General features: G+C 39.9%; 1 protein-coding gene across 4 annotated transcripts in view; it reads right to left on the reverse strand.

Moving 5' to 3' along the window:
- Positions 1-15766, reverse strand: part of chd6 (chromodomain helicase DNA binding protein 6) — a 168303-nt gene that overhangs the window by 123638 nt on the left and 28899 nt on the right. For all 4 annotated transcript variants that reach the window (XM_050037647.1, XM_050037645.1, XM_050037646.1 and 1 more), the window contains exon 2: positions 10062-10111. In XM_050037647.1, the coding sequence (XP_049893604.1) occupies positions 10062-10091 (30 nt within the window). In that variant the 5' untranslated portion in view covers positions 10092-10111. The remainder of the gene's footprint in view (positions 1-10061; positions 10112-15766) is intronic.

The raw sequence follows: 15766 nt of genomic DNA on the forward strand, positions 1-15766 counted from the left end.
ATTTTTCAACGCTCCACGCTCAGAAAAAAAACGCTCGACTGGCAGCACTCCGCACAGAATTCATGCTCAACACCTCGTCACACTACCAGCATTTGTAGCATGGTGTACATATAGGTTACTCCCATTGCAAAGCATTACAAAAATACAAAGGCCCCAAAATTATTTTTCTCCCCATTCAAGTTAGCAGAGGGCTGAACCGGAAGTTAGACTCTCAGCATGCAAAGTCACTAGTGCACTTGTTCTATCAGCCCCACGATGCGGAAGATCCAGGTAATCGCACACGCGGGAAGTCAACTTTCATAGGCATGAACAGAGCCCCGCCTTCAACACTGTATCCAGTTCTCTTTATACATCAATGATTTTTATGTTTACAGTTCGGCAGCAACCTTTTGTGGCCGTAGTAATTATGATGAGAGAAAAGGAGGAAGTCAGGTGATCTATAAAGTGCAACAAAGTCCACATTAGGGAGGAGGTCAGGATGGATAGTTGGGTCAAACAGACACAGGACTTTCAACAACAGTCAACGCTGGCTCATTTCAAAGGTCCAGTGTGTGGGCTTTAGGGGATATATTGGCAGAAATGGAATATAACATAATGGCAAGGTTTTTGTTAGTTTAAATTGAGCTGTTTATATCTACATAGGGAGCCGGTAATCGTTTATGGAGATCACCATGTTGCACCGCCATGTTTCTACAGCAGCCCAGAACGGACAATCACTGGCTCTCGATAGGGCCATTCACATTTTAGCGTTGGAAATGTACAGATTGTTTTAAATGTGAAACTGCTTTATTCTGTTTTTACTGGTTTAAATCACTGGGTCCATTTGTTCTGGAGAGGAGAAGACCTCTGCGGATAATTAGTAAAAACCTCCTTAACATTAAAACTGAAGGAATTTTTATCGGGAGAAGTTTCAGCTGGTTAAAATCTGCAATCATGCCCCTAGACGCAACTAAATCCCCCTAAATCCTAAACCTAAACAAGTAGTTTTGGTGCCTAGACCTCAACTGCAACAGTTTCACAATGTTAAATAGTAGTACAGTAGTTACTGGGTGTAACTCCAGCTCTATGAGGACATGTGCCTGTCGCTGGTGCTCTCCAATGATTATATACGCTGTTTTGAGGGTCATTATCAAACAACCTATTCCATCATTTAGATATGAGAATGTGTTGTAAGAAATGTAGGTGTTGCAAGCTTTGTAACTTGGACCGTTACAAACATCTGACTAAACTAAATCTACACATACATGTATTGTTTTTCAGAGGCCACAAAACATATGCAACACTGGGTGAGACTCCACCAAAAGGCTTGAGAAAAGGAATTCCAGCTCAGAGGAGAGCCACATTCTTGTTATTCCCAATAAGAAAAAAAATGTAAGGAAAGGAGGGGGAGGAAGAAAAGAGCGCAGCAGACGGACGTTTCAGCTGTTTGGCTGAAAGATGATCAAAGTGAGTGAATCTAGGCCTCCGACAGAAAAGGATCCAGTCTTCTCTCTGCTTTACCTTGAAGTGCAGAAAACCCAGTTTCACAGTGCACTTGCTGATTCATGGATTGTGGTGGGAAAAAAAATACTGGAGGGGAAAAAAATGTCTCAGTGTACAGAATAGCTCCCTTTATATGAATTCAACACACGTGGGGCCCTACAGTGAGAACGAGTGCTGCCCCCACAGACAGAGATCATTAGGGCTTTCACGTTTGTTGTATACTGACACAAATAGTCGATTAAGCAAAACGTCAATCAACATAAAATAAATTCTGAGCAACTGAGCTTCTAAAATGTGAGCATGCTGCATTATATCATTGTAAACTGAATATTGTGGGTTTTGGACTGTAAATACAGAATAAATGATTCAACAAATCACTTGTAAACATAACACACAAATTGATCAATAATAAAAGCTAACTTGCAGCCCTACAATGACATCAGGGCTCCTACAGCTTAAGGCAAGTTAGATTTAGGACTTTAGAAGACTTTTTTACTGCCACTTGGAATTACATTTGAGAGCAATTTTACAATAACCAAAATTCAAGAGAAAATAATACATGATCTGACATCAATTACGTTGGATTAGGGACAATTTTTTGGTCCAAATGTTCATAGTAACATCAACATGATGTGACGATTTTGTGTTTCTCACTCTGCATGTGGGATTTCACTGCCTTGATTCCCATTGTTAAACGTTTAAAAAAACCTTTTGCATAAAACATACAAGCCTCGTATTCATCGCCTTTTATCAGTTTCAGCCATGCCACAAAATCTTGATTAATAAAGCAATTTTTGTTAAATTTCCATGTTCCTGTGTCGTCCACGGGACACAGACAATAAGCTAGCAGACAGTGGATCTCCTGCTCTGAGCATTGTGTTGTTGGTACTACTATCCTGATCTGCATGACGTCAACGTAAGAGGTATTAGGTAAGACTTTTTTTTTTTTTTTTGATTCAATGTTACCAATTATTTAGAGATTTTACAATGCAACATCAGAATAAATAACTCATGAAAAAAAAAAAAAACATGTCAAAAGACCCGGATTTCAGAGAACTAGTGGCAACAAAGGCCCCCTGCTGTGTCACCTGATGTGTAATGCGTCACCATGTCTCGGTCAAAAAATTGCACATGAAGACACTTCAAAGACTACAGCCTACAACCAATCAGCACCTGGGGGGAAGGAAATAACTCTTCACTCTAGCAGTTGGCAGAAGTCTGTATTCATCAATGAATAAGGGAAATCAGAAGACCGTCTTGATGGTAGTTAACCAGTTAGCACATTAACAACACAACCTGATGTTGAAAGAATAAATCATATTAACCATGCGCCAGTGAACAATAACAAAAACCATCAGGAAACGTTTTAGCTTAAGAGCTCAGTGGCTAAAGAAAAATAATCTTACCTTATGTGACAAGTGTGTTTGCATGACTTTAGCTGTTTGCTTACTTTCCTCACGTCTGTGTCACTTCTGCTGCCAATCAGAGGGATTTCATTCACCAACAGGCTCCACCGTTCCTGATTCAACATGCTGAATCGGGCAACAAAAGCTAACAATGGCCGACAAAGGCCCACCATCAACTGATGACTGACTGTCAGCTTGGTGTGTCAGGGACTGTGGCATTTTAAGGACTTGTAAAAGATTGATTTGAGAAATTTTTAATAAGAATTAGGATCTTATTTTTATATTAAATAATGAATCTGTGCCTTATAAACCTTTATAAGTATCCATGGGAACCCTACACAGCTTGACAGTGTACATGTCTGTCAAACATGTCAATCACTGCCCACAAAGTGTCACAAACACTAACAGGAGGAAAACTTAACCAGACTTTAAACACACGTGAAACAAACAGTCACCTTCTAGATGACATTAACACACCAACAGAGAGCTTTCATTTGTCCAGAGAGTGGTTACCAATGGGTACAATGCACCCACCAGTTTTCAAAACTATAAACATAAATCAGACACTGTGACCATCTCTCCTGCTCCTCTCAGAGAACACCTGAAGAATCAGCAACCTCATTTTTAATAGGACATTCTCATCACCTCCTTTTGAACAACATACCACCATAGTAATGGTTTTTGTATGCCCTGAAAGTATGTTAACAACATCACTATCATTTTCGGTGTTGTCATTCTTCCAACATGGCAGAACAGCCTCGTCTAAACATTTCCAGACAGACATCAGTTCCTCTCGCTCTGCCGTGACGACATTATCGCTCTGTTGTTCCAAGATGCTGCGGCCAGATAACCAGATAACTTGATGGCCACTTGAAATGTAGATGAGATACCAGACACGCCATCAGTGCATCAGTGAAGCTCTCATCACCTCCCCTCCGTACACGGGCTGATACAAACTGTCATCCAAACTGCACACTCCTAAAGTACAGGCAAAGTGTGTCTCTAACATGCTTTGTTATAACTTTGTGTTAAACATCATGTGTTGATGTGAGGCTGGAGGCCTTTAATTGTTTTTGGTTGCAACCAAACTTCCCCCTGCTGAGATAATAAAGCTCATGTGATCGGGGAACTGATCAATACAACCAGCATTATAGTGAAGTACAAGCTCATATAAACTCACTTTACCTGATATATTATTGATTGAGGTGCTCATTCTTTTCAGGCCTCAAACAACGACTCCACATAAGTCAAATAAACACAGTAATTAAAAGTGCAGCTGCCAACAACATAACAACACCTAAAACGAATGAGAGACCTTGTGTTTAACTAAACTAAGATGATTCGATTACCTGAAACCAAGAGGATTGCTGATGATGCTAACATGTAGATGTTTAGGAGGTATGGTTTACCATGTTCAACATCTTACTTGAGCATGTTAGCATAATTACATGTGCTAATTATCATAAGGTACAGCTGAGGCTGATGAGAATGTCATTAGTTCTGCAGATGTTTGGTCATAAACACAAGTACTGGACAAATCGAAATGTTGACCTGATGATAAGCCTGTCACCATAAATACTTTTGTTTTACAATATGTCAAGAAATAACAGGGATTACTTATATAATTGTCATTTTGACACCAATGTTTGCCACTGATATGATATAATAATGTAAGTACATCATTTTACATAGCAATGAACTTTTAATTCTTAATAATATTCATATATGTGAAAAAACTATATTTCTTTTTCTTTTTTTTTTTTTTATATATATTTAAAAGTTATCAATACCTAATAATAAATACAAATTCATAGTAGCTTTATAGGACTAGCCCAGGGGTAGGCAACACACCGTGCCAGAGCTGCATGTGGTTCTTTAGACCCTCTCCAGTGGCTTTGATATTAAATGATCTCAAAATGAATAACGGTTGTTTTATTTTAAATTGTAAAAATGTGTAGCCTTTACATTGAATTAAAAAATGTTTTAACATTTCATCAACAAAAATGTGCATCATACGTCGACTACCTGGTGCCTTTTCCTCTAAATTTTGCTGAACCTCAGTAGCGGAAGCTAGCCTGGAGTATCTCTAGCAAAGCTAGCTATGGATTATAAAATTTTTGGTTTAAGACTTTAACCAAAAAGTTAAAGTCTTGGAGGAAAATAGAGGATTTAATTATGTGTGGACAGATTCATTTGCTTTCAACACCAACGCTGCAAAGTTAAAGTACTAAATAATTACACATAGCCCACTGCAGAGTAGCTACATTGTAGTGAATCATATTAATGAACGCTCATTTAGACCTATTCTTCGTGATGTCGATGGGTTAATTTTGACTTAATAGGCTGTTACCTTTATTCAAATATGTTTTGTGGCTCCAGACCGATTTTCTTTCTTTTTTTCGGCCAATAATGGTTCTTTTAATAGTTAAGGTTGCCGACCCCAGGACTAGCCCAAAAGTACTTTGGCCAACAAAAGCAAAACAAGTAATGCCTCTTGTAACTAATACACAAGCTTAGCAAAGCTCTGCTAACAGAGTAGCTACCCTCATAATATGGCTGAAGTGCTGCGGGCAGCTCCCAGGGATGGGCGGCCTGGAAGCCAAGTGGTTTGCTGGTAGATCTATGGAGTGGAGGATAAAGTTGTTTGGATGGTAAAAATGTTTTGGTTTGTTGCCAGGGTCTAGCAAGCTAACTATCAACAACTATGCCTCCTCCACTCCAAAAGTGCAGCTGCAGAGAACCGGTAAGCTACGTTGTGTTGTCTCTGCTGTGTTGTTTATATTATTCTTTGACTCGGGCAAGTAGGCAGGGGTGGTCAACCCATCAGGCAATATCAAGGTCAGCAGATGACCGAGGTCGTGTATTGTAAAGTAAGTCTATAATGTAATTATTGTGATAGGCCTCAAAAATAAACCTCAAAGCTGTTACAATACATCCTCTGGGAGCATCAATTCAAATTTTCATGTCAATCCGTCCAATACTTGTATAAATGTTTTTCTAAAAGCAAATATGTCAACCTGCTTGCGGCATTAGAGGAAAAGTCAGTAGATATCACTTTCCACCGAATATCATGGAAATCCATCCAATACTTGTTGAGCTTTGTCAGTTAGCACGGCTTTAAAGCAGTTTACCAACAGCAGTGGATCCAATTTGTTTGCTGTATCAAATTTGACATTCAAATATTTTCCACTCATTCTGGTGGATCCAAAACCGGGCAGATGGGGTCTAAAACCAGGATCAACCCAAGAAATGTTTACACAGTCAGCAAAATCACAACCACAGAAAAATCTGAGTTTCCTACTTGTTTTATTTGTTTGTCTCGAAGTTTTTAAGGTTGTCAAAAGCTGCTTGGGTGGTTTTCTTTTTGGATTTTCTTCTTCAATGGTAATCATTATGGTTATCTGTCTATTTGTGTGTTTAAAGCACTGTGACAACAAATGATTTCATAAAGAAAGACAGTTTTAGGTAGAATCAGCTACGGATAGCACTGCTGGTACTTGTAGAGATATAATAAATTTGTCAAGAACCTTTACTACTGCTGAAGTTTGATTTAAAGGAAGTGTCTTTATGGTCTGTCGCCCTTCTGACCGTAGAGGTGACCCAGCTTTCACAAAACCAGTCAGAAAGCTGATCAGGTAATCCATCTACCGTTTCAATCTTTGAAACATCAACTGTTACAAGTGCAAAGTCAGTCAAGTCACCAGACAAGTGAATTAAAAACAATCATATGCTCCATCTGTACAAACGTGCCATTTGTTAGGAGCGAATGTGTGTTAGAGAAACATGTCCTCCGGGAGACTCTTTGTAGGTTTTGTTCATGTCTGCTACGAGAAATTTATGAAGACAGAAATCCACAGCAACTTACCTGTTACTGTTGGCTGTATTATCAAGTATATATGCTACATATACACACTGGGATTGTGTTAAGAAACAGCTGCTGTTCATCGGGGACTGTTTAATGATTTAGAGAAATGTGACGTTGAAAAAGATGCAATGATCCAGTCGGTAAAAGCAGCAAATAGAAGCATAATAACACTAACGAGTGAGTGATCATGTTTTCCTGTTATGACAGTACTAGCACCCTGTCACTGCAGTACGAAGGCCTCGTGCTCAGCCGAGAGACTGCTGCGTCACCTCCAACTTACAAAAAACTCATGACTCATCACTCTGCTCAGCCTGACTCATAAATATTACAAACAGCAGGCCATCAACCAAACGCAACAAGGAATACTAAAATACCTCCAGAACAATTCCAGAAAACTATGAGCGAGATGAGCACCTGGAAACGTGACAGAGGCTTATCAGGTGACTTAATGAACCCTCTGTTGACTGTAAGGGAGAAACATCAGAGACTGAGGAGACATGACTGACTATATAAGACTTTCTGTAATTAAAGTCACTGTATGCAACATTCAAACCAATATTTGCTTTGTAAAGATTAAGTGGAGTCATGGGGTCCCGAGCAAAGAATAAACTCACGCTAACTCCTTGTGTTGTAATCCAAGTTTATCTGTTCCTTGTTGTGGTAGACGATTGGGCCATGCGTGCATGTTCGGGCATGCGAGTCCTTATGTGTGTGTCCCACTGGCTAGCGAAATGCCACCCTACACTGCACTCATACCGCTGTCTTGACCCAAGGTGGCAGGACGGTGTCAACCAGGGTTGCAAATTAGCACCAACCACCAGCCAAATGCTACTAAGATATGCAAGTGGCTGCTAGATGTGCTTCACTTATCTGTCAAAAAAACAATGGTTATCTATTAAGTGGCTGGTGAATTTTGGAATCCACCAGCCACGGTGGCAGATGAACGAAAAAAATAATGTCCAACCCTGTCATCAACACATAAATGAAGTGCTCATCACCCCACACGTTAACACCATTAGCTCTGTCAGCACTGTTTCCGTTGTTAGTGCTGTTTATGGAGTTAGCATCATTAGCTGCTAGCTACCTCCACATTGAAAACCATGTGCAGACAATCCTGCCCCAGACTCTGAATCGTCGATACACCCTGGATGCCACATACAGCTTCTTCAACTTTATGTTAAGCATCATCATCCTCATAGCCCGTAATGTAAACTATAGTTTACTTTATATTAGGGCTGCCACGATTAGTCGACTAATCGATGACTAATCCACTATTAAAATAATCGGTGACTACTTTAGTAGTCGACTAATCGGTTTGAGTCTTTTTCCATAGAAAGGTACTATAAAAGTACCCCAAAGAGTCTTTTTCCATAGAAAGGTACTATAAAAGTACCCCAAAACACTCTTACTGCAGCTTCTTACGTTCAGATATTGGCAGCTTTACACACTCTCCCGTGACAGTGAACTAAAACCCTTTGGTGTGAGTATGAAACAAGACATTAGATGACGTAATTTTGGGGTTTGGGCGAGACAGACCGACATTTTCAACATTTTATCACATTTTTCGATGAAATGATTAGTCGACTAATCGAAGAAATAATCGACAGATTAGTCGACAATGAAAATAATTGTTAGTGGCAGCCCTACTTTATATTGATCATTTCACATCATTACTAATGTGTGGCTTTTGCCTTAATCACTACTCAAAACTCACCTGTTCCGTTCTGCTTTTAATGTTTAGCTACTTTTATTCATTTACTTATTTCCTTGTTTTTTCACTCCCACTACTGTTCCTCTTTGTCTTCGATGTCTTTGCTGATAATTGTTGTTTTATTTGATGTGTTTGAACTGTCTCTGTAAAGTGACTTTGAGAACTTTGAAAAGCGCTTTTTAAATAAAATGTATTATTATTATTATTATTATTATTATTAAGTGGGAAACATTACAATACGCATTTTCTGCCGGTACAAAGGACTCTAGGAGTTTAATGCCCGATTTGTACTGTTTGATTTGTAACTTTCGAATTTTATTTCCCTTTGTTTTATTTTTCCTCTGCACACACTATTTTTCTCAGCGCTAAACATTTTGTTTTGTAAACAGAAAGGCATACTCATCTACTGCAGAGATATGAACACACCTCTGGTCTACTGGTAATGGGAAAGGAGTCTATCGCCTATTTTAAGCGGGTTTTCACACGTGTAAAAACCCCATATACACTACTTTTGGTGGAAAAGAGGTATTTGTCTCATAGTGTACTTTACAGGGTCATTAAAGAGAAATCATTGTGGGCATATGCTGCAGACACATCTCTGTTCCACTGTGAGTTTTCAAGTGTGATCTAAAAAGAAAAGGTCTGATGACAGGGTGTGAAGTAAACAGTGCACATGGTAGCAAACATGGAGCGATTCCAGGCACATCCAGATGTTTCTTGGGACTGAAAACAAGAATGTTTCCTGTGCTGCAGGAAGCCACATTTGGAAACAAGTCACCAGATTATACAACTTAACTTAAGCATTACTGAAGGGATCAACAGCCAAGCCACAATCTGCTTGGAGATCTCTCTTTCCCTCACACAGGTTATTTTAAACACGAATGTGGATACTTGCGAGAGACTGTTCCTAACAAATGACCAAAGAGTTTATAACAACAGAATATTTTAACTTCAGTATGATAAACTACTATGATTTTAAGTTTTGATGGTTTCAGACCAAATGTGCAATAGTGAGAGAGAAACACAGATCCAACACAGCAGCTAACCAAGGTCGTGCAGACTACATCAGAATGTAAACAGTAACAATAAATATATATATATAATACTGAACTTTGGGAATCAGACAAGCACAAATACACATTTCCTCTCCTCTTCTGTAGAGTAACATTTCTTAGACCTGCATCCTCCTGATGGCAGCTGTCTGGACAGTGCAGCCTTTCTCTCTGTTGAAAATAAGGGCCTTGCTCTGCACAATATTGAACTTGCACTTTAGGTGTGAGAGCTCTGTTAGAGTTGGTTCAATACTCTCCAGCCAACACAGTCTTACTGGTGTCTTCTATTACAGGAGCCTCCATTCATGCGTGTAAACATAGAAACAGAACACACTTACACCAGAATCTGAGGTCCAGCTGTGTTATGTATTAAAGGCCTCGTGAATATGTCCAAAATTTACACCCCAAACACACCCCAGATTGAAGCTAAAAAAAACATCATGTATTATTTAGTATCAAAGCTGCTGTGAGTATAAAGGTTATTTTAAATGACCTACTTTTCTAATGTGCGCATGTGCGTGTGTGTGTGTGTGTACAATACAAACCTGCTGCTTGTCCTTCTTGTGTATTTTCATCTTCTATCCCTTCACTGCATCTGTGAACACAAAAAGACATTATTCATATTACTTCCAGAAATACACACTGAGCAAACAACAGTGAAAACTTATTGTGACATCCAACCATGTAGCTGCGAGTAAAGTTTTGTAAAGCTGAGCGCTAAAAAGAAACGAAGGCGATGCAACCAATTCAAACATACTGGACCAACTTCATTTTAAACCAGCCCAGGGAATACAGAAATCCCACCAGTGGAATTAGCTTCCCTTCTACTTAAAGTCAGCATCTTTTGAATTTATTCACAACAGTTAACCTTTCTAACCCATATTAGGAGACCGTTTGCTCACCAAAATGTTTTCTAGCAGTAACTTTTTTCAAATTCCAGTTACACATACTAACTCCTGGAAGCATTCAAGACCTACAGACATCAGCCGTCGCTCAATGAGAGGCTGTTAAACAAGTTTTTTGCTAAAGGACACTTAAACAACAGTGTAGACGTTGACGAGGGCCCCATCTTATACCTGGCAAAAATGGTACACATGTTCCACTCATGTCCATGTGCAGCAATCAAAGTCACACTCAGAACAACTCTCATACATATTCCATGACCCAGAAGGAGCAGGGAGATGAAAACAATCTTATTTCACCTGCCGCTCTCTCAAAACACAAATGATCAGAAGAAATAGATGTTAGTTATAGTTAATAACCAATACATACAGTAACTTCAGAAAGAAAAATAAATAAATAAACAAAGACGATTTGAGAGCCATACACAATGTCCCCTTCAACAAGTGAGCAGCTTCTACACGACAACTTCATATGAAAAATATTTAGACAACCGTAAATATATCCACAGGATGACATACTAACAGTAGATATACAGTATATATACAAAAAACAAGTGTGCAAATTTGTTGATGTGCTTGCGCCCATGGGCGTGTAGGTCTTAAAATGAGGTGTGGTCAAGCAAATTCTTGGCAGCAGAAAGCAACTGCGCCATTGACCCCAGAAACCTGGTCTAAAGTCAGAACGGTGCAGCGTTTTCCTGCTATTTAAAGGGCGCATTATTCAGAGAGTAAGACGCACCTTAACACTGGCAGCTTCACAACACATGTACACACAGGGATGCACAAATGGGTTGCAAGTGGGTGAAATAGGTCATTACTGAGGAAAACCTTAATTCGAACATAGCAGAGAGCAGAGCAGAGCTGCCATCCAACAATGAGCAGCGTAACTTTATCTATTACTTCATAAGCTAAAAGTTTAGTTCTGTTTCCTCTGTCAAGTTTATCACCACAGTTTTTATCTTTGCTGCGTAACTGTCTCTCAACATTTGCTGCAGTGACATTACTGCTCTTACTTTATTACTCAGCAGAAAACCGCTCGCTTCTGCAATTTGCCAAATACACAATTAAACAGCAGTGCACCATGTGCATACTGACCTGGCTTTTGAAAGGAATGGGAGATGACCCTCTGAGTACTGTAGTGGAACTTATGTTACCTACCTCGGATTAATTACGGGACTAAACAAAACCCCTTCACCCCTTCGCACCTTCCTCTGCACCCAAATTATGCACCTTATAACTAGCAACGCTGCTTGTTGTTTTTTTAACTCTGTGTTGTATTTATTTTAGGCTTATGGGTTATTCAATTATTTATTATGGGTCTACCTTAATGTTAGTCACTCTGTACGCTGCTGGACCTGAGTAACAAATTTGTTCCCTCGTGTTCTTTAACTTGTTTGAATGACAATAAACTGAACCTGGAACCTTGAAAAGTATTTGAACACAATCTATGCACTACAGACCATTAGGGCTGTCAAAAAAAATTCAAAGTTCGAAATATATTTGAATATATTTTCGAACCTAAATTTGATAATTTGACTATCATTAATAATTAATCAATACTATTAATAATGTTGTAAATAATGTTCGGGTGGAGATGGCTCGCACACAAGCCGGGCCAGAGAGGGACGCAGCGCTGGAGGGAGAGGCGCCGACGGAGGAGCCCACTGCGTCAACACCACCCACTGCGCTGTCTGCGATGTGTGACCCTGTTCGGGGAGACATACAGGGAGAGGGTTGCACCTGCTGCCTCCCTGCCTACCCTTTTTGAAGAAGAGATGAAACGTTACCAGAATGAGACACCACTACAAGCTGACCAGGATCCACTCAAACATTGCTCAGATAGCGAGGCAGAAGTTGATCGTACCTGGCACTTCAGTGAGGTCAGAACGGGTGTTTTCATCCGAGTGTCACGTTCATATTGCGTAAGCAATAAGCATCTTATTTTTTGTTTTTTTTGTAAAAACAAATAATAATAATAATAAAAAATAATAATAATAAATTCGAATATTATTCGAACTCTACTAAATTAATTCGAAAATATTTGAACTGCTTTTGACAGCCCTACAGACTAGTGATGCGCGGGCCGACTCGTAACCAGCAGAGGACAACAGCACTGGCTACGTGAAGTGCAATTCCTGTGATAAGCTATACAAGCATGAGAGCCACAAGACGGGTACGTTAATAGCGGCGGGGGCGGGGTGGGGCGGGTTGTGAAAATAGATGCGGTTGTGCGGGCGGGATGGAGTGGGTCAAATTATTTCATAAATGTGGGACCCGCGGGTTGGAAAAAACCCCGACCCGCGCATCACTACTACAGACCATGAGCTATAGATCCTTTAATAGGGCCCTCTGGTGGAAACAACATTAACTTTTGCCTCCAAGCAAAAACATCCCCCGACCACCAGGGGGCTGAAACTGGCGCTACAAGTAAATAAACATAATTGTAATGTAAAATTTTGTTGTTCGATTTAAAGAGGAGGGAGATGAGAAAATGTTTTCAGGGTTCTAGGGTTCTGCTTTTGCTTCAGTGTTGACAGAGAACTTTTACGACATGTTCAGACAGCAAGTTAACAATGTTTAAATTTCAAGGGATTTGTGAGAAACACGCGCGCGAGTCAAGTCCATACAATATATACACTAACAGGTCAAAAATTTGCTTTGTATTCAGTTTGATATCATCTGTAGAAAATGATAAGAAAAAAACTAGTGTGGATGAAACCCATTTGATACAAGAAGTGCATTTTCGAATGCATGCACCTTGGTTTTGACACTCAGTGTTGTTTTACTAAAGAGCACATAAGAAAATTAGACATTATGTGAACCCTTTTTTTTTCACTCAATTCTGCACTTATTTGCATGTAGCAGTTTCATCAGGAAGGCAATCACTTTCTCACAGACATGGCGAGTGTTTTAAATGTGCTTTACCCTCGACAAAAGCAGCAAATGACCACTTGTGCTTTATCAATATGGGCGCTATCAGTCTGGTATCTTCAGCTGTTTCTGATTCCCATCCTGAGTGAAGAAACTAAGAGTGTAGAGTGGTCCAATAACATCCTTCTACACAATGGCAATCTGGCAACCAGATCTCCACACAACAAAAGCAAGAATATACAGTACACATCAGCCTGCTGGAAACTTTCCACCAAAAAAAAAAAAAAAAAGAATCAAAAGAAATTTGTAATGTTAACTAACTGGCACCAGAGCACAAGACAACACTGAAACGGCACATTTTCACTTTTAAGTATTGAATGCGTTCCCAAAACCTAAAAGTTATCTGATGACTATTGATCACTGGACAGCCTTGATGCCCACAGCAGGGATCAGTACAGAAAGAGAGTCAGGACTGCAGTCGTATAGTGAGAGCCAAGGTAACTTCTATTGGCTGCACTATGTGCTGCTGAAATACGACAGTACAGTGCATCTGTGTTTCTTAACTGAATACCCGAATGAGACTCACATGATCTAACAGTGTTTTTACCCCCACGACAGATAAAGAGAGAATAATTACCAACTCTAATGCAGGACAGAAGAGGGATAAATTATTCTACAAGAGTTAAAACTTTAGCTCTCACTGCAGTTTCAGTGGAAACGCTTCTGGGGTTGGTTTAGGAGAAATTTTGAAACAGAATAATTTCAGAATCACCTGAACAGAAGATTCTCACACAGCTCCACGCTGCATCTGAGACGCTTTTAGAAACGTAGGTACAGTGGCAGTGCTGCCGGTGGGGTTGGTTTCATGCAGGGATATGGAGGTTGACGGGACCAAAGCCAATAGATTTCATTCAACTCCATGCCTCTCGAGAAAATTACTGGAACTCATTCAAAAACTCCACATCCAAAAGTTTCTCTCTCTTCAATATTGCCTCTCCATAACAGAAACATCACGCACACAGAATAAAAGAAAAGATTTGGATGGCCCTGTTTCCACAAAACCTATTTATTCCTGAGACACACTCAGTGGTTCATTCTCTTTTCTTGTTGTTGGCATGTAAACATCATCATTTCTCCCGTTTCTCTCACCATCACTCTTCTTGAGCTCTTATCCCACGAGTTTAGTGTTACATAACATGAGTTTCATTCATACTGTTAAGCCATCTATCTTGTGCTGGTGGGTTCTGCCTTGTAACATCTCTGCTGAATGGTCTTTTTCCCAAGCACCAACATCCAGGGCTAAAAAATGAAGCCAATGCCAAAAACTGAAGTTCCTTGAATGGCCACTTGAGGTTGGCTCCGAAAGCAACTCTGTCTCCATAAACACCCACATTACAATCCCCAGCTTCACAGCAGAAATAAACATGTTTACAGCTTGCTACAAAAAAAAAAACAGTTTTGGTCTCTATGGCTAATTTCCCCCTTCATGGCAATGGTACAGGAATTAATTTTTACCCATTTAAATGTTCTTGAGGCTGCTTTGAGTGACGGGTGGGTGCCATAGGGTTAGGGTTGCTACCACAGCAACAATGTTGGTTAGGCAGCGTAACCACCATATAGACCCAGATACAGAGTATAGGTGTAGCCGTAGCCGTCGCTATTTCAGTGTGTTTTCATTTCAAGAAAGTTAATTGTAAGATTTTGGTCATCTAAAAAAGTCTTGTTTGGCATTTAGTTGCACTAATGGTGCGTTCATTTTGTACTCGAAGGGCGGAAATTCCCAGTTCCCAGTCGTAAGTTTAAACTCGAACGCACCCTGAGATCGGATTTCCAACTCGGAAACTCGGAGCAACTGCATCAACCCCGACTTACGAATTCAAGATGGCTGCCGGTCTCATACACAGTGAGTAAACACTCTGCTAAAGTACTGTTGATAGCAATTCTATCTTATTTGTTTTACATTAGGTCAGCCTCATCTGCAGCGTTCATCAGTTGGAGTGCATGACGGTTTTGAAGCTGTCTATACTCCGAAAGTGCAAGGGCAACAAAGGCTTTCTTGCGGGCGTCCATGTTTTTTCCAACTTGTCCACCGTCGTCAACTAGAATGCAAAAACTGTTGTCAACTCAGAGGTGACGTCCTCCCCACTTCCTACTTCCGACCTCCGAGTACAAAACGAACGCACCATAAAGCCTGTTGTCCCCAAAGAGCTTTTTCCCAGCTGAAAACACCAGGTGCTCCTCAAGAAATGCCCAGTAGCAGCTTATTGTTGTTTAACATATGAGCTTAAATTACTGCACCTAGTTTAGATGTTGTCCAAATATGGTCACTTTTGGCTTCAAAAATCTAAGACGGCAACAGCTCTTGAACCCTATGGGCCCTAGGCGTTTTTTGGGGTATTTTTACTGCCTTTACTTTTCAGCTCATATCACAGTCATTATAAAGGCTACATACACATGCTATATCTTGTTTTTTTTTT

Source organism: Epinephelus moara, chromosome 24 (assembly GCF_006386435.1).
Source record: "Epinephelus moara isolate mb chromosome 24, YSFRI_EMoa_1.0, whole genome shotgun sequence".
Lineage (NCBI taxonomy): Eukaryota > Metazoa > Chordata > Actinopteri > Perciformes > Serranidae > Epinephelus > Epinephelus moara.